The 16,785-nt window shown below is 48.3% G+C and overlaps 7 protein-coding genes across 7 annotated transcripts; 5 read left to right on the top strand and 2 right to left on the bottom strand.

Moving 5' to 3' along the window:
* Positions 1-197: 197 nt before the first annotated feature.
* On the top strand, positions 198-875 carry Pmar_PMAR026263 (U6 snRNA-associated protein, putative; the record flags this gene model as incomplete). The annotated part of the gene is made up of 5 exons (XM_002771725.1): positions 198-261; positions 307-402; positions 452-568; positions 616-698; positions 846-875. 5 exons carry the CDS (start codon positions 198-200, stop codon positions 873-875), a joined length of 390 nt encoding a protein of 129 aa, XP_002771771.1.
* A 1,310-nt stretch (positions 876-2,185) lies between these two features.
* Pmar_PMAR026262 (vacuolar ATP synthase 21 kDa proteolipid subunit, putative) lies at positions 2,186-3,004 on the top strand (the record flags this gene model as incomplete). Its single annotated transcript, XM_002771724.1, has 4 exons — positions 2,186-2,286; positions 2,360-2,473; positions 2,565-2,689; positions 2,736-3,004. The coding sequence occupies 4 exons, from the start codon at positions 2,186-2,188 to the stop codon at positions 3,002-3,004; spliced, it is 609 nt and encodes a 202-aa protein (XP_002771770.1).
* Positions 3,005-4,990: 1,986 nt separating this feature from the next.
* On the bottom strand, positions 4,991-5,250 carry Pmar_PMAR026261 (hypothetical protein; the record flags this gene model as incomplete). The annotated part of the gene is made up of 2 exons (XM_002771723.1): positions 4,991-5,077; positions 5,119-5,250. The coding sequence occupies 2 exons, from the start codon at positions 5,248-5,250 to the stop codon at positions 4,991-4,993; spliced, it is 219 nt and encodes a 72-aa protein (XP_002771769.1).
* A 487-nt stretch (positions 5,251-5,737) lies between these two features.
* On the top strand, positions 5,738-8,885 carry Pmar_PMAR026260 (Nucleolar GTP-binding protein, putative). Its single transcript, XM_002771722.1, has 18 exons — positions 5,738-5,868; positions 5,915-6,014; positions 6,062-6,196; positions 6,529-6,638; positions 6,687-6,775; positions 6,828-6,897; positions 6,964-7,095; positions 7,145-7,202; positions 7,248-7,341; positions 7,391-7,466; positions 7,509-7,609; positions 7,663-7,760; positions 7,921-7,992; positions 8,041-8,133; positions 8,180-8,265; positions 8,315-8,405; positions 8,457-8,556; positions 8,724-8,885. Exons 1-18 carry the CDS (start codon positions 5,771-5,773, stop codon positions 8,816-8,818), a joined length of 1,698 nt encoding a protein of 565 aa, XP_002771768.1. The 5' UTR covers positions 5,738-5,770; the 3' UTR covers positions 8,819-8,885.
* Positions 8,886-8,984: 99 nt separating this feature from the next.
* Positions 8,985-9,963, top strand: Pmar_PMAR026259 (hypothetical protein). Its single transcript, XM_002771721.1, has 4 exons — positions 8,985-9,065; positions 9,200-9,304; positions 9,434-9,517; positions 9,638-9,963. The coding sequence occupies exons 1-4, from the start codon at positions 9,003-9,005 to the stop codon at positions 9,866-9,868; spliced, it is 483 nt and encodes a 160-aa protein (XP_002771767.1). The 5' UTR covers positions 8,985-9,002; the 3' UTR covers positions 9,869-9,963.
* Positions 9,964-10,065: 102 nt separating this feature from the next.
* Positions 10,066-11,839, top strand: Pmar_PMAR026258 (hypothetical protein; the record flags this gene model as incomplete). Its single annotated transcript, XM_002771720.1, has 8 exons — positions 10,066-10,153; positions 10,195-10,356; positions 10,645-10,881; positions 10,966-11,238; positions 11,286-11,390; positions 11,443-11,552; positions 11,597-11,693; positions 11,759-11,839. The coding sequence occupies exons 1-8, from the start codon at positions 10,124-10,126 to the stop codon at positions 11,837-11,839; spliced, it is 1,095 nt and encodes a 364-aa protein (XP_002771766.1). The 5' UTR covers positions 10,066-10,123.
* A 1,309-nt stretch (positions 11,840-13,148) lies between these two features.
* Pmar_PMAR026257 (hypothetical protein) lies at positions 13,149-15,257 on the bottom strand (the record flags this gene model as incomplete). Its single annotated transcript, XM_002771719.1, has 1 exon — positions 13,149-15,257. One exon carries the CDS (start codon positions 15,255-15,257, stop codon positions 13,149-13,151), a length of 2,109 nt encoding a protein of 702 aa, XP_002771765.1.
* Positions 15,258-16,785: the final 1,528 nt, after the last annotated feature.

Raw genomic sequence — 16,785 nt, 5'->3', positions numbered from 1 at the left:
TCCATAATACCGAGCTAATATCAACCCAAACCCAAGGTAGAGGTAAGATAAGAGTATCGATGTGATAGAGAGACGAAAGGTGAATCTCAGGAAGAGATTCGATAAGGGGTTGGTTCGGCGTCACACTTGCTCGTGCGTACACGTGGCACGCGGGCGAGCACAATAGTGTTGGTTGGCTACAGGACCCTTTTATTACAATGTCGGAACATCATGGGAAAGGGAAAGGGTACCGTGGAGGTAAAGGAAAGGGCAGTCGAGGAGGTAGTAGGGCTAAGCATAGGGCTGATAGAGAGGATGTTGATACAGGCGATCACCATCGTAGTTCTATAAGGCCTTCCGTGATTGACCTGGAACGCTTGATGCATCAACGTGTCACTGTTAAGCTTACAGGAGGACGCGAAGGTAGTGGTCAATGCATGGTCCATGCCTGGTCTATTGATATCCCTTCCAGTGAGCGGAGTTTTGAAAGGCTTCGATCCAGTCCCGAATCTAGTCCTCGATGAGAGCATTGAATACCTTAGAGATCCAGAAGACCCCTACAAGCTGTCAGGAAAGACTCGAAATTTGGGTATTGTCTAAGCTCAGCGATGTAGCGACGTCCCTGTCTCGTATTAGGTCTACTTGTTGCCCGCGGCACGTCTGTAGTGTTGGTGTGTCCAAGCACTGGTATTACTGAGATCGACAACCCCTTTACGGAGGTACCTACCGAGTAGTGTGCATATACACATTTCCTTACGTATGCCCTTCTTGTTGCGTTCGAGTATCCAATCCAGACTCCTGACGGCGTCGCTTCGTTTTGGATGGTTTCAGGGGTATGTCGAGCCAGTGTATGGTTGTGACCTTAGGCTCTGGACAAGCTCTCAATTAAGGCCTAATGCAACGTCGAAGAGGGTTCCACTGAACTAAGCGATATAGCGTAGTGGAGTAATGGGACTCACTTGGTCAAACTCGTTTGACATTAGGCGTTCCGGTCGTGCCTCTCCAGTGTTGAGTACTGCTCTTGTGTCCCCGAACTCTCTGTCCGACACTATGGGGTTCAACCACCTCTTTCCGGTGCGGGCAACGATCATATTGTGGGGGAGAGGATGCTTTCGGGAAGCATATGAGAATGTGGATATGGGGGTTATCAAGCTCATAGATTGCGGTTCATGCGTCGCCATATCCACTGGAGCGGAGAAAACCTTGGGACATCTATTACCCGTTCCAGGGCGACTCTCAGGCGTTCCAAATTGTGTCTTATCGGACTCTGTGCATTGATCCTTGCGCTCATGTGGGACGTGGCGCCGCATATGGTTGGTGATCGGTAACTTAACTGGTATTAGGGATAGTTTCAAAGTCGACTGTGTGGTGGACGACAGTACCATTATAATAATCTCTTTGCGAAACAGGATGAGCCATTAGTCGGGGAATTACTTATGGGGAATGCGGAGTGAAGCACGCTCAGGTCTAGACGTAAAGCTTGCGATATCTTCATGCACTTTTGATCACATCGCCTAAGGGAGACATTCGTGGTTGATTCGGTGTTGTAGTCAAGTTGACTAAGTCAACTCCTCATGAAGATCCTCTTGAACCGCTTTTCGCGAAAGCGTGGTTTATTCCTTGCAGTTGTGTTCCTAAATTATTCTGCTGAAAATGTTGAGCAAAGCATTGATGCCTCACGCAACAATCTGGAAAACTGGTGGTGGTCAGGGAGCGGTATGCATATTGGAAATTAGTATAGAGCCAAGGAGTAAAGGATTGAGCCTCTCTCGAGTGTAGTCTGCTGTAGCAAAACCGTTTTTCTCGTGGAGAGGTGTTTTTAATCATGTCATAGGGTATCATATCACAGCTGTCCAGGCTGGAACCGGATATCAACCTGCGAACGCTTTGAGGCCGACACAGACGGGTGAAAGAGTGTACAATAGGGCCACGAAATAATATAACATAGTCCCGGCATCATGCAGATGATGAATGTGTGAATGAAAAGGCTGTTCTTGAATGACCGTGAGCGGTTGAAGCGCAAAGCCACATCGTTAGTGTCAAGCTAAGGGAAGCTTTGTGGACACTAGGGTTATTAAGAACGAATTGAATTTTTCCGTTCCGACAAAAACGCGAAACGTGAAACGCTTCGCTCCGCTCGGCTTTGACCTTAGCTCATAATGGTTGGCGCTGACCTTACCCCTTAGAGTTGTGATTAGTCGACATCATGTCATCTACTACTGCTGCTGCTACGTTCAACCCCTTCTTGGACCCCTGCTATGACGAGTCATGGGGATGCACTTTCAACAGTATGTCCCCATACATGTGGTAAGTGTAGAGCGAGTGAACTACAGCTATTAAAGTCGATTAATGTCATCCAATGTAATGATGATACTGTCAGGGCTAACCTCGGCATTACCTTCTCTCTGGCTTTCTCCGTTATTGGCGCCGCATGGGGTATATTCCTGACTGGTTCTTCATTGGTTGGAGCTGCTGTACGTGCTCCTAGGATCAAGTAATGAGTGGCAACAGGAGTCACGGGTTTGACTTGCGAATACGACCGCCGTTCACAACATTGATGTTTCCATCTAATCTGTGTGTCACAGGTCCAAGAATCTTGTTTCCATCATCTTCTGTGAGGCTGTCGCTATCTATGGTGTTATCATGAGTATCATCATGAACTCCAAGATGGAGGGTGCTAGAGAATTCGTTCCCCCAGCTATCCCCACTGGTGAGTAGATTTCCTTTCTTGTTGTTAGCATATCATTCTTCAACAGGTAACATGGCTGTTGCCCAGGCTGCTGGATACTGCCTCTTCGCATGCGGTCTCTCTGTTGGTTTCTCTAACCTCTTCTGTGGTGTCTGTGTCGGTGTCTCTGGTTCCGGCTGTGCTCTTGGTGATGCTCAGAAGCCCGAGTTGTTCGTCAAGATGCTAGTTGTTGAGATCTTCGGCAGTGCCCTCGGACTGTTCGGTATCATTGTTGGTATCATCCAGGCTGGTCAGGGTACCTTCCCTAAGGACATCACTCCCCAAATCCCCATGTAAAGAAGGAGTATCATGACGATGATGATCGGAGATGACAGTATTGGGATGAGCAGTTCTCTTCTATCCGTTATTGAGTGTCTCAATGGTTGCTAAGACTTGTGGCATTCTCAGTTGAAAGTCCTTAAAGGCTTCAACGCTTCCAATAGAAGCAATTGTGTTCCCACTCATTGAGTCGATCTTTGCTTGACATCGTATGTTCTACCATCATCATCATCATTGTTACCATTCTCGGGAATAGGAATCAAGTGTGGTCGTCGCCACTATCCCTAGTTTTTGAGGCGTCGCTCTTGATGAGAGTAATACCATTACAGTTGCCCTGGCCAATCGATCTGTCCTAGTGTCAGTTGATGATGATCGTTTTATATCACCGCTTGTAGAAAGAGTGTTCAGCGATCGTCTATACTGCTGGCAGTATCTACGCTATGGGTTAAACGCGTTCATCTGGCGTGAATAATTCTTCATTTTGTGACTCTTGCGTTGAGTGGTGGTGAATAGAAGTCAGCTGTTCTCGGGCTGTTGACGGATCACATCTGGTTGGAAGTGAGATGCATGTGTGTGTGTGTGTGTGTGTGTGTGTGTGCGATATTAAAGTCCAACGCTGACAAACACGGCTTAGTTAGACTCGCATCGATGCACATTAGCTCACGAGGAATCAGTTTTAGCCTTTTAAGTTGTCTACTTTCATCATGCCAATGAGTTTTGTTCACAGGGAGAGATAACCTCTGCCAATGTACTTCCTTTCTGATACATGTTGTGGCCTCGCTATGTTCCGTTTGTTCTTAAACTTATCTGGGGCTACGCTCCTGATACCGATCAGGTTTCTTGTGTGGGGACGTCCTATTTGATGTAACTTGAATGGGTGTCCTTCGTTAGCGACTGACATCCTCACTTTTGTACTCCGATGATGACGAAAACAGGTGTTTCGTGAAGGGTTCTTTCTAATTAGTATTTTGTCATTTGGCCGACTCTCAAGAACCTTTCCGGGATTCATTTCATCAATTTTGGTTATTTAGCGACTTGAACCATGCTTCGTTCTGTTTATATTGTGAAGGCCTTGATTCCAACTTTATCCAGTGGAAGCTTTCCGCTGAGTCCTGTTGTGTTGCCCAGTTACGAGAAAATCGTAATTATCTAATAACGTGGTAGAACTCACTAGTAAATACGTAATGTGTGCGTTGAATCCAACATCATTCGATTCCTGCCGATCGATTGGTATCCTTTCTGTTTCCACAAGGAGTGAAAACTATACCGCAGATCGTGCCGAGCGGAAAGGAAGTACATTGATAGAGGTTTTCTCGCGCTGTGGACAAAACTCATTGGCATGATGAAAGAAGACTATTTGAAAGGCTAAAGTTAATCCCTCGTGAGCTAATATGCATCGATGCGAGTCTAAGCAGTGTTGTCGACTTTAAACTCACACACACACACACACTCATAAACACACGTACACACACCGCAGATTGTGATGCTATTGTCAGAAGATTCCGTATCACCACACAACGAACGACTCTTCCCTTAAAATATCGTTCTAGGGAGTATGCCCATATACGCCATGTCAACTTTACTCGATCACGCAAGGCTCAGCAGATCAGAGCGGATAATAACCGTTACTATGCTGCCAAAATTATTCCCAATATCTCTGACCATATCCACTAACATGTTATGAGAAAAAGAAATGGTATTGTGACGAAAGACAGCGGCCATGATGACAGCCATCAGACGATTTGCTAAGATGCTCTTCCCACATCAACGAGGAGGTAGTAACAGAAGTTAGTACCAATACCTATCAATACAGGGGTGAACCAGAGGATATACGAACATAGACTAACGGCTCACCTCGATCGAGTTCCCTCCTCTACATCGTTCTTGCACATCAAGAAGCCTGTATACCACATAAGGGAGGGTATGAGGAAGTCGGACCACTTCGTAAAGCGCCAGAAGTAACTGATTATGGCAGAGCGTCCAAGAGTTCACACTCAGAGACATCTACCGGGTTGGGAGGTTCCACCACCACTGGAAGAAGATCTTCTGTTGCATCGGCGAAACGCCTTGTTGGATTTGTCCACCGGGCACCTGATAATCATCAGGAAGGAACGATTGTATAATATGCCTACCTGAAAACGTCCTCGCCAGAAGTTCTTCGATTCAGGGGGAACTGGATAGCTTCCGAGTCGTCTGATATCACGCTTGGTGTTGGGGCGCATAGGGCCCACTGCACGGGCACTCACACGCACTAGGTTAACCATTGCGGTATATGATGAGAGGATACCCTGACTCGAACACGTAAAGCATCAAAATTGACTTCGGCCGGACAGGACACAGTACGGCGCAGAGAGCAACTCAGACTCCGATCTCAGACGAAGATTCAGACAAATCACGAAGTGTAAGTTCGCAGGAGCAAGCAGTGGTATAGTATCACTCTAGAAGGACCGAGTGGTATCAAGAACATTGCTATTGAGAGCCTCCGTTGTTATATTCGACAGTTCAGCACTTTTAGACTAGCGCGCGCCCAAATGATCGATTATCAAGGGGCCAAATTCGTCGACACGCAAACTGCTGATTCGTTTCGGGAATCAAGTGAGATATCCCTTATACATTTTCGGATAACATCTATTGTCTTGGACTGAGGTTGATCATATTAGTGCAGTCTTCGATCCTCGGGGAATGGGAGATCGTCGGGGACGGTTGAAACGCTCGATGGGAACTTGAAAAATCGAGAGGTAGCATTATAATTTTAAAGTTATCCGTCGGGTACTTCCCTCGTCAATGGCCAAACAGACGAGGAACAAGGGTTTAGGAGGCGCCAAGTCGAGAGGGCAAGGGAAGGCGTTCAATCCTGGCAATGCCAGTACTAATCCCGACAGGTAATACTCGAGAGGAGAGGGTCCACAGGTTAATCCCAGTATTCAGGAAAACCGCGAGTAACTCTCCGGGCTTTATGCGCTCCAAGAATACGATCAAGCGACTCAACATGTACAGTCAGAAGCTGAAGAAGGCTGATTTGAACAAAGTATTATCTTTGAGAATTGAGGGTGTCATTCAGCGTGTAATTTTCAGCGTAAAATCCAGCCAACTGGGCCGGCTCGGATCGCCCCTGATCGTCGATGGTTCGGCAACACACGCGTTTTGAGTCAGCAAAAGTTGCAGAAGTTCAGAGAGGAAATCGGCCAGAGCGTGAATGACCCTTTCCAGGTATTCCTTGCGTGAGCTTGCCTCAATTTTTCCGTCACTTCATCGGTCACAATGTAGTTTTAATTTTGACACTATTCAGTTTCTAGCCGGCGATCGGATCGCTGATTGCATTGAATGAATTTCTGTCGTCGGCAACACGTCATTTTTCTCATTTCCTTTCGGTGATATGATATGTCGAATATTGGAGTTTTACCCGTGATAGGAAAAACACCAGTGAAAAATATATATCTTCCACGACTATTGCATAGCGCCAATATCGCTATTTTCGCAGAGTATCACGGCACTTCACGTAAAACGGGTGAAACTTCATTATTGGATCATGAGTTCATCAGGTGGTATTGAAGTCGTCCAAACTACCGATGTCGTTGTTGACGGAAGGCCAGAACGAGAGTGAGCAACCTCGAGGAAAGGTCGCCCGGAAGAATCTCCTCGCTGTGGAACCGTAGCCATAACTAGTTTGGTAACTATCACGAATGGTGGTTCCCATCAGCTTTGACAAGACGTTCGGGTCGACTAAGACTCGTAAGCGACCACGTCTGAGCACTGGCAGTATGGAGGAGATGGCTAACAAGGCTAGCCGTAGGAAGCGTTTTATGAGGAGGAGGAGGAGGTGCTTGTTATGATGCTTTAGGTATGGCTGAGGACTATGATCCCAGCAAGGACAAGAGCTGTGAGGAAAATCGTGTGCTCAGGGATGAAGAGTAGTGGGGGTGGTGGCGGCGGCGGCCAGGCTAGGCATGGATTTCTTGGGAGCGTCTCCCTCACAGACACACTGTCGTGAATGAGGAGGTGTTCAAGAAGGGCACATCTCGCCGTATCTGGCAAGAGCTGTATAAAGTGGTTGACTCTAGTGATGTTATCCTTGAGGTTATCGACGCCCGCGATCCAATGGGAACGAGGTTCGTCACCACGGTGTTTCCAAAGCCGCTCCTTATGGTGGTTGATCAGATGCCAGAAGCTCGAGAGAGAAATCAGAAGAACTCGACCGAACAAGCATATCGTCTTGGTATGAGTAGTATCAGTTGGGAGGAGGTTGAATTTGGCAGTTCAGATTCTCAATAAGTGCGATCTTATACCGACGTGGGCGACCAAGCGTTGGGTACAGGTGTTGAGTAAGGAGTTCCCCACCCTAGCCTTCCATGCGAGTGAGGAGACGGTGATGATCGTGGAACGATTATCGATCCTCCTTCTCAGGTGTGACCAACCCCTTCGGAAAGTCAGCTCTGTTTCAATTGTTACGACAGTTTGCTCAGCTGCTGAAGGAGAGGAAGTAGGGCGGCACATCTGACTGGGATTTCGCATGTGTGTGTAGGCACGTATCAATAGGCATGATCGGCTACCCCAATGTGGGCAAAAGCTCGGTCATCAACGCGTTGAAGAGGAAGAAGGTCTGCAAGGCGGCTCCTGTGCCAGGTAAGGACGTCGTGGATGTCTGTGTGTGCAGGATGGAGGGATCGTTGCCTTAGGGGAGACGAAGGTATGGCAGTATGTTGCTCTTACTAAGAGGATATATCTCATTGATTGCCCTGGTATTGTACCGGCTACTAGCGATGATTTCAAACAGGTGAGGTGGAACAAGATTATATAATTATTAATGATAGTTTAATAAAGCCGTTTTGATGTATAAATTTCAATGATATCGTCATGTAATATTATGCAGTATTAATTAGGTATAGTTGTGAAAAAATGGGAGAATGAATTTCCCTTGGTGGTTTTGTCGTTAGGATTGTGCTAAGATTCTCAAGGGAGTTGTACGGCCAGAAAGGGTGGAGAACCCTAGCAGCTATATAGATGAGGTAACGTGAGAGGTATCTCGAGATGAAGTGCGAGAGGAGTGGTATCAGGTGCTCTCTCGGGCTAAGCGGGAGGATCTGATCACAAAATATAGTTTGCCTAATGACTTCCAATGGGCTGATGGAGACGACTTTCTCACTAAGGTGGAGACATGCGCTGGGAAGGGTGAGAGATTTATGGTATGTTCAGTTGGCACAACAAATGGGAAAACTCCGCAAGGGGGGAGAAGCTGATATTGAGACCACGGCTAGGATAGTCCTCTACGACTGGCAGAAGTAGTGAAGTGGCAGTGTGAGGAGAGGAGTTACTATGGTTTGTTCGTAGGGGCCGAATACCGTATTTTGAGCTACCACCTAAGGAGGACGAGGGCGAGGAGGAAGAGGAAGAAGGGGATGATGGGAAGCAGATGATCACTGTAGGGGGCTGTATTTGGAGGGCTACTGTAGTGTAGTAATGGTAGTGACAGATCCATCAAGATTTATCCAATATCGATGAAGCCCTTGGGGATAGTGTGGAGGAGGACGCTACTGGGGAGCACGAAGAAGAGCCAACGGTTTCTGCGAAGGGTAAGTAGATGTCGTTGGAATTCGGTGACTTGTGCTGAAGTTTGAAACGCGCTTTCTTGTGAAGAATAATGTTGGTAACATCATTATAGTTAATCACTGTGTTGTATAGCGATTATGTCCATCCCCTCCCCAGAGATGATGATGGGATTCACATATGCTGTTTATAGGTACCACGGCAGCAACAGCTGCTGAGGCGGTGACCGCAGCTGGTGAGGAAGTCGACTGGGATAAACTACAGGAGGATTTTGATCAAGAAGAGTAGAACCGCCTCTGTCTATTCACACGTATGATATTTTCCCCAAGTTGGTGTAGTGGCTCTACTTGGGAATTCTCAACGTCGGCTATTGTTACTATACGCTTGTTTCTCGTCGTACTGTTGGCGGTTGTTTTCAGTGGGGGGTGAATCGGTGGTGATTGTTGTTGTTATCGTTTCGTGTTGTCCTATAATGCAATTTATCGGTGCACTTGTCATCTTGCCATTACTCTTCGACTTCGTACGAGGAAAGGAGGTAATGTGGTTTCGAGTGTAGTGTCGTCTCCAATGCATAGCTCGCTGATACTGCTTGTGATGGAAATTATAGTGGGCGCCTCACGTTGGGAACTTGGGCGTGTGATGGTATCAGTACTTAGTGTGTTCGCTCAGGAGGGTGGTACAGACCCATCAGTTTTGGGCGGCGATATGAGAGAGTTCGAGAAGTCCTCTATCGATCGTCTTGCACACATTTATCACGATGCTGCGACCAGTGTGGTGAGGAGGGGCATATCATCATCGTTGGAGTGAAGGTGGACACTACTTCAGTTTGCCTCACTGCGAAAATGAATGCAGTGGATCTGCCTGGGTGTAATTTCTAGTTGTATTGTTTATTATTATCATCAGATATCTAATGCATCAGCCGTTACGAATTCAGCGTACTCATCTTCTTCCACCTTACCGGACTTGCCGGATGGACATGAGCGCATTGTGAGGCCTTCGTTCCTCTGATGTTAGTGGCGCCCTTTCTGATCGAAAATGTGTGCAAGTCTAGGATCGGACATTTGATTTATCATCAGCTATACTCTGAGTCTGGCTCTTCAACTTCAGATGAAGTATCTCTATACGGTACTCCTCCTATGTATGGCTTTCATAGCGGCAGCGATGTGTGTACGGATTTATCGCTCTGAAGCTCAGCGTCGTGCTAGACGTGGCGTTCCGTCGGATGAGATGACGAAGGCCCTCCTAGGGCATCATCCGACTACTACCACGGATGCTGGTGATGATGGCGGCGATAGTGGTGATGGTGGTCGACCCTCGTCCTACTACCGTGTACTATAACGAGAATTGAATTTTCTATCATGTCGGTATGCTACTGCCAAGTCCTCAACGGTCGTGAAACCAGTATCGTCTCGAGTATCATTTCAAGTTGGATGAGTACTTTATGTTGTGTTGGATAATTTCGGTCTTATTCGATCTGAATGGGGGCTTGGTCGTAGTAGTGCTCGAAGGATCGCTTCCTGTGACATGTATACTCATCAACACACATCTTCTGAAGAACATCAAACTAGGGTGGGAGGGAAATCGAACATTTTGATGGAGAAGGGGGAGTCAAAGGCCGCTCAGGTGAGGCTGACGTTCCCTATAGAGGACCCAAGCCTGTTCAGGGTCATTCGTTCGTGTCGACACCACTCCAGTCGAAGAAGAGGCCCCTAGCAGTAAGCGAAGGGGGTTTGGACATCGACTTCAACGCTACTGCGGCAACTCCATCAACGGCTGCTACTACGAGGGGAGACTCAGCACTTCGGGGGAATCCTTGTTCTATAAGGGTGAGGTGGCGATCGCGTCATTGACTGATGAACTATGTGCCTATGGGATCTACTGCTGTATGTGTTGCACACCTACCATGTCATTTAGAAGTGGTATTAGAGTATAGGTTTCATTTACTCAGTTTAGAAGTTGTAGAAATTCACACACAAGTTAGAGTAAAAGTGAACACGATCAATAGGAATTCCTCAGAATTCCCGGAGAATTCTCGGTAACACTTGTTGATCGTATGCATGGAATATTGTTAGTTCGTATTACGCGGTTTCATAAGGCACTCTTTCTTCATGCAGTTATTCCGAGAGGATTCCAGTGCTGGTAGCATCTCCGCGCAAACGCCTGTTGGAAACACCATCAAGCGACTCCCGCCCCTGAATGCAGTTCGGTCTCCACTACCGAAACTGCAGGCCTCGGCGACAACTCCAACCGGGGAACATGCGGTATATGTTGGGGCGTCTCGATTGGGTCATCAACAGCGAGAAGAAGAAGAAGAAGAGGAGGAGGAAGCTCCTGTTACCCCGCAGCGCAAGGTAAGCAGTGGTACTGTTGCATTTAGACTCAAAGTACTGGGTTGGGCACCCGTTCTGAGATGGATGGGTCTTTCCGTCTCTCAGCCCGGTTCAAGCCTACGTTCGAGGAGCCCCTCACCCCCCAAGATAGATAAGTATCGCAGTCGTTGCCGTCCGATGCCCTGTGATGGCATCCCGCCGCGAAGGCTGGCTACTGAGTTTGAGCTCATGCTGGATGCCGGAGAGGAGGCGCCGTCGTCGTCTTCGACTGTGGTGATGCCGGCACCTTCTAACTTCCCATCACTCATGGAGCTTCCCCGACTGACCTTCCTGTATTCTGATGAAGAGGAGTCTGACGAGGACCTCATCAGCCCAGGCGTAAGTGACTCAGTGTGATGCTTTGTACAGTACGGTAAGCATCTCAGAGCCGTTTGCCGAGGATGCCGCGGATCAATAGTGAATTAAGAACAAATGTGCCTGCTGGCCAACCATCGACTGGCCGTTCTACCGTGGTGCCCGATGAGCTTGTGGTGCGCCTTTAATACGTCGTGATATCCACTCGATCCTGTTCCTATTGTGTAGGGGGAGGGGGATAACACGCCGTCGTCGACTGATGGAGGCCATTGCATGTCGCTGAAGGAATCATTGGTTGCCGATTTGGAGGCACTATTCCTCGAGATGGATCAATATCAGTAAGAGCAAGTCTAACTCGTGGGAGGATTTGTTACTACTCCAGAATTCCCTTGAGAGTCGCTTCTCACAACCTCTACAGTCGATCGGCACAATATGCGGAAATAGAGGATATGAACACAACACTGCAAGAGATTGTAGAGGTAGGTACTTCTTCACCTGATGATACGTCTCGATGGCATGTTACACAATTTGGCTTTCATTTCAGTCACATCCACAGCAGTTCTATCTCAAAGGGACTACCATTCACTTCGTCGTGCAACAAGGCTCTGACGGTGTCGACGGATAGGACCTTTAATTCTTGTCGTATTCCCATTGAAGAATCAGCTATGAGTAGCTCATGGCCATGTGTACAATAATAGGTCTTCTACCATGGCTCTCCAGCTGCTGGATGAGACATCGCTGGAAGCCATATATTCTCCCATTAGAAATCTACAACTGCGTTGTATTATAGTCAATGGTATCGAAACTCGGCAAGCGGTGACCAACCAAGTACGGGTTTCAGCCTGAGACTCTCAGGGTATTTTCTAGCACAAGGTGCATAAAGTTCGACGAATAATCATGGGAGCCACATGGGAATACCTTCTGAGTGGAGGAGAGTTGAATTCCCCTGCAAATTTGTAGTGGAGTGGGCAGGGTCTCAGGTAGCTTCCGCCTGTCACGCGCCCTGAGCCACTTGTCACTGCCATTTTTGAACTCCGTTCCCTACACGTGTGGAGAGCGCCTTCTTGACGAACAAGAAGCCAAGAAGTGTCACAGTTCTATTCCTGTAGATGCGTAAGATCCTGAGCTTCCCGACACGACGAACTCTATTCATGCTTTCCCGGAGGCAGCAGTAACGAATCTGACATACACGAACGATGCATGCCGATGATGGTAGGGGCTGTAATCTAGGAATTGCTCGGTAGACTTCTCCACACGAGAGCTCGAGTGTGCGTGATATAGCCGGAATGGTCTACTTGGTTATGACGACTGCCTAACATGCAGGAGGGATGGGGGAGAAGATGGCCCCAGACAGAGAAAAGAGGATTGAAAGGGAAGAGAAGAGAGATGTAAGATGATGCTGCAGCGTTGTCGCAGTCCCAATCTCCCGTGGCACACAATATGTCTCTATAGGCTGAAGGATTTCCTTAGCTAAGCTTGTGATGAAAATAGCCTTCGTCGGCAAGTATGGAGAGGCTCTGGAAGGCATGCTCGTGCAATTAGATCCAGTTTAGTGTTATCTCAATGGGCAAATCAGTAACAGAGAGGAAAGAGGAGAGAGGAGAAAGAGGAAAGAGGAGAGAGGAGAAAGAAGAAAGAGGAAGGAGAGGAAAATGGGAGAGGAAGAGTAGAATCTTCTAAAAATATTTAATAGGCATCCTAAGGGAACATCACAGCCCTAATAGCGACGGCCACGGTCATATAGTGTGTCGTTCAACCACATTCGTTTCACGGTGGAGCTTTTTTCGTTTCACGGAGACGACACCGCTCGCTATGGCCATAACTCCATGTTTTCGATAGGCAGCCTCTGCAGATAAAACAACATAGGTCGGTTTGGTCGCAAAGAGGTAAGGGACGTGGGCCACATTTGATATAAGACTTCTCATGTCTATGACTCATAGACTATGAGGGATCGTGACTGCTCCTCCATCGAGCAACTTCACCGATATGTCACCCTGCTTCAACTCCAGGCCTGGCGACTGTGCCTTCAACCGATGGTATAAAGTACTGGACACGAACACGTCTGTCGCTCCTGTGTCCAGGAGCGCAACCGTAGTGACCCTGCCTTGAAGACTTACTGCCACGGTCGGCAACCCATTGGCCGTGTATGTGACAGCCAATCGCTTCGACGTAGGTTCCCTGACCTTCGGGCCCTCTCGAAGCCTAGACCTGCAGCTCTCGATGTTCTCAACCTCAATATCGCCGTAGGCTCTCTCGACGTTCTCGGTGTTGCTCTCGAAGCCCTTTCTCTCGAAGTTCTCGATGTTGCTCTCGAAGCCCTTACTCTCGATGTTCTCAATATTGCTCTCGAAGCTCTTACTCTCGAAGTTCTCAATGTTGCTCTCGAAGCTCTTACTCTCGAAGTTCTCAATGTTGCTGTCGAAGCTCTTACTCTCAATGTTCTCAATGTTGCTCTCGAAGCTCTTACTCTCAATGTTCTCAATGTTGCTCTCGAAGCTCTTAGCCTCAACGGACTCGACACCCTTGCTGGTCTGGCATAACGCCACAATATCCGGTACGATTCGCTCTTGACACTGTTGACTCGATAGTCTCTCCTCCAAAGAGGTATTCGCCCAATGGCTATCATCAAGAACGCCGGTCTCGACTGCAAGGATATGACATTCCGCCGAGCTACTACTCTCCTCAGATGAGGAGTCGTCTAACGGGCACACTCTCTGCTGTGCCTCACTCAGATTGACCTGGGGATTGCTATCAACCGTCTTTTGCGCGAACTTATCGTGCTTAGCCAACACAACCCGCCCACCAATCTGCTTGCCGTTCAATAATTGTATCACTCTCTCAGCTTCGACATCGGTCTTGAGCTTCACGATGGCAGTGCCCTTCCTGGGCAACATGGTAACATACACCGACAAGTCGCCATTGGAGAGCTCACCGATCAAACCCTTCGTCTCTCGAAAGGTCCAATGGAAGGGTAGGCCGCTAACATACACCTGGGCTCTTGCCCTACTGTCGATCTCCGCGTTGTGCAACTCGGCCAAATGGGCTCCGGTTTGGCCTTTCTTAGGACCCGTGTGATCTTTGGTAGGTAACTTCAGTGGTGCCATCGATCTCATCCCAAGACTCTCTACCCCATATCTCAAGGTAAGCTGAGCCCAGGACTTGCACTCTCGGAGCATGTCTCTGTATGTCGCCACTGACAATCTCGGCAAGCGATCTACATGTAGTTGCCCGTCCCGGGGTAGTCCCATATACAGTCGAGCTCTCGCCTCCAGATCCGAGACAGGAGCTCCCCGAACTTCGGATAGCTGATCTCGAAGGCCTTCCAATTTGGACACGAAGGTCTCCAACCCCTTCGCTCCCTCAGGGCCGCAACCCAAGGCTTCCCATCGCTTCACCAATGACATCTCGTCAGTGCCGTCCGAGTAGCTCTCGAGGACACTCCACATAGTCAGCACTCTCGCCTTGAACGTGAGGTCCTTGTTCCTCGCACAAGTATCATTAATTAACTGTCTCAGGGGTTCGCTGACGTTGTGGTTCACGTAGAAATACTCGAATGCCCATTCATCTTCTTCTGAAGGTCCATACCGACCACTCAATTGGATCTCAGGCAAACTCTTCACCTGCCTCTTGAAACAGATGAAGCCTCTGGCATCGGCAACCCCGATGAAGGGCCCTCCAGTGACAGCTCTGGTATTCCGTGCCCTCTTGGACACCTTCGTTATGTCAACCCCTCGACGACATTGACCTCCCCTCGTCGGTACCCCTTGCACCCCGACGAAGTCTAGTAAGGAGGTTCGGTGCTCCTCGACACTGGGATCGTCGCTGACAGCGGTGTCGACCGTATCCTCACCTTGAACGTCGGTCGTTGACCGCCCTATCGAAGGTGAGGAGTTTAACTTCGAGCTCAACTCGTTGAACATGCCCGCCAAGTGCTCGATTTGCCCACGGAGCTCCCAAGCCCACGCCGGCGGCGAACCAGATTCTTCCACCGGGCGGTTCCCCGCCTCGGTGCTTCTGATTAACAACGGATCATTGGCATCCATGACGTTAGTAGTCACTTCTTCTCGGATGATTGTACCAAAATCGATATCTCACTGCTATAACTAGATAAGCCAACTCGACTCCAGCTCTTGTAGTATACCAGCTAACTTAGTGATACGGTAGTGGCCCTAGCCAGTTGTAGGGTATTTAGTTACTGTCGATCGATACCACAAATATAAGACGGAGGTAAGTCAAGACAGTTAAGCCGAAGGTCGATAGAACCGATCTTCTAACCGAACCGAACGAAGATAAATAAACGAAGAAGAACTGAGATAACTCAGATAATGATAGAACTATAGCACAGTTATACTCGATCGATCAGACTCTTGATAACACGGGGTGAAGCCGCTGGATGGAGCCTTGCACGCAAACTCATCTTCATGAACGCAAACTCATATTCACGCACCCAGGCCCGGTCCAGCACAATAACTGGAGCTACGCCGACACTATTCGATTCTCGAGAGAGAGAACGCAAGATTGCAAGATAGTTGGAGAATCGCTAACTCTTGAGAGGCTCACGCGCACGCCCATCTGATCGATATCTGAGGGTAACCGCAAGATGTATTCAGTGACCAGTAGACACCTGCGAACGCCTTCACTAGCTTTATTCGGCCATTATGAATGAATCTGAACTACTTCTCTCCTCTCTACTACCCTGGGCACGATTTTTTGGGCATTTTTAGCAAATTTCCAAGATTTTCCAGCCTCAACGGAAATTTCTGAAATTTTCTCGAAAATTTCCGTCGGACATTTCCGCCCGTGCCCAAAGGGCAAACCCTGGTTAATCCTATGACTTCTGGACTTCTCTTCAGCAAGCTCCCGTTCGCGGAGATATTCCAACTCTGCTTTGGCCCTCTATAAGCTGCACCGATTGACGTCTTTGCAAGTTCCTTGCAAATTGGTTCGATGGCAGTGATGGCCCCCCACCGCTAATGGTGGCCCGGTCAGCGTTTTCATCGTTTTTTCGAATTCCCTTGATGCGCGGGGATATGCTGGTATTCACCATTCTTTCTGACGGTCCTGAGGAAAGCGTCCAGGTCAGCTAGTATATTTCTGCGCCTCGATGCTACGCTGGAGCTCGAGCTCCGCCCAAACTCCCACTCTTCATCTGCTGAATCCAGCTTTGATATCCCGTGTTGAGCTCACGAAATGAAGTCGCAGAACGCGCGTTCGCCGGAGGGCATTGATTCCTTGAGATTGGCCCGCGAAATTCGATGGTTTACCGCGGCAGTTCGCCTTTCCGGAAGGCCCTTCCGCCCCCCTCTCAGTAGATGTGGCCTCTACTCAATCATCCCCGAATCCATCATCGGCATGGGAGGCAATGGGACCCACTGTCTTCGAGCCACAGAGCACACTTCGACAGCCATTGAAACTTTCAATGGCTGTCGAAGTGTACTCTCTAATTATTTATTTTTATTTCTTTTCGAAAAGAATACGAAGAAATATTAGTTCGATTGTTTCTAGAAAGAATTGAAAAGAATTCAGTTTTTTGGGGTTTTTGAGCTTTAGTCTTTCAAAATGGTCGGGACT

Source organism: Perkinsus marinus (assembly GCF_000006405.1).
Source record: "Perkinsus marinus ATCC 50983 genomic scaffold scf_1104296962554, whole genome shotgun sequence".
Classification (NCBI taxonomy): Eukaryota; Perkinsozoa; order Perkinsida; family Perkinsidae; genus Perkinsus; species Perkinsus marinus.
This window is presented reverse-complemented; position numbering and strand designations above follow the sequence as displayed.

Bases quoted from the DNA above. Each gene is read 5' to 3' on its own strand.
- Pmar_PMAR026259 (XM_002771721.1), top strand. From the start codon at position 9,003: ATGCAATTTATCGGTGCACTTGTCATCTTGCCATTACTCTTCGACTTC. The intron at 9,066-9,199 runs GTAATGTGGTTT...GTGTTCGCTCAG, and splicing joins ACTTCGTACGAGGAAAGGAG to GAGGGTGGTACAGACCCATC. The intron at 9,518-9,637 runs GTGAGGCCTTCG...CTTCAACTTCAG, and splicing joins CGGATGGACATGAGCGCATT to ATGAAGTATCTCTATACGGT.
- Pmar_PMAR026260 (XM_002771722.1), top strand. From the start codon at position 5,771: ATGGCCAAACAGACGAGGAACAAGGGTTTAGGAGGCGCCAAGTCGAGA. The intron at 7,467-7,508 runs GTAGGGCGGCAC...ATGTGTGTGTAG, and splicing joins CAGCTGCTGAAGGAGAGGAA to GCACGTATCAATAGGCATGA. The intron at 8,557-8,723 runs GTAAGTAGATGT...TGCTGTTTATAG, and splicing joins GCCAACGGTTTCTGCGAAGG to GTACCACGGCAGCAACAGCT.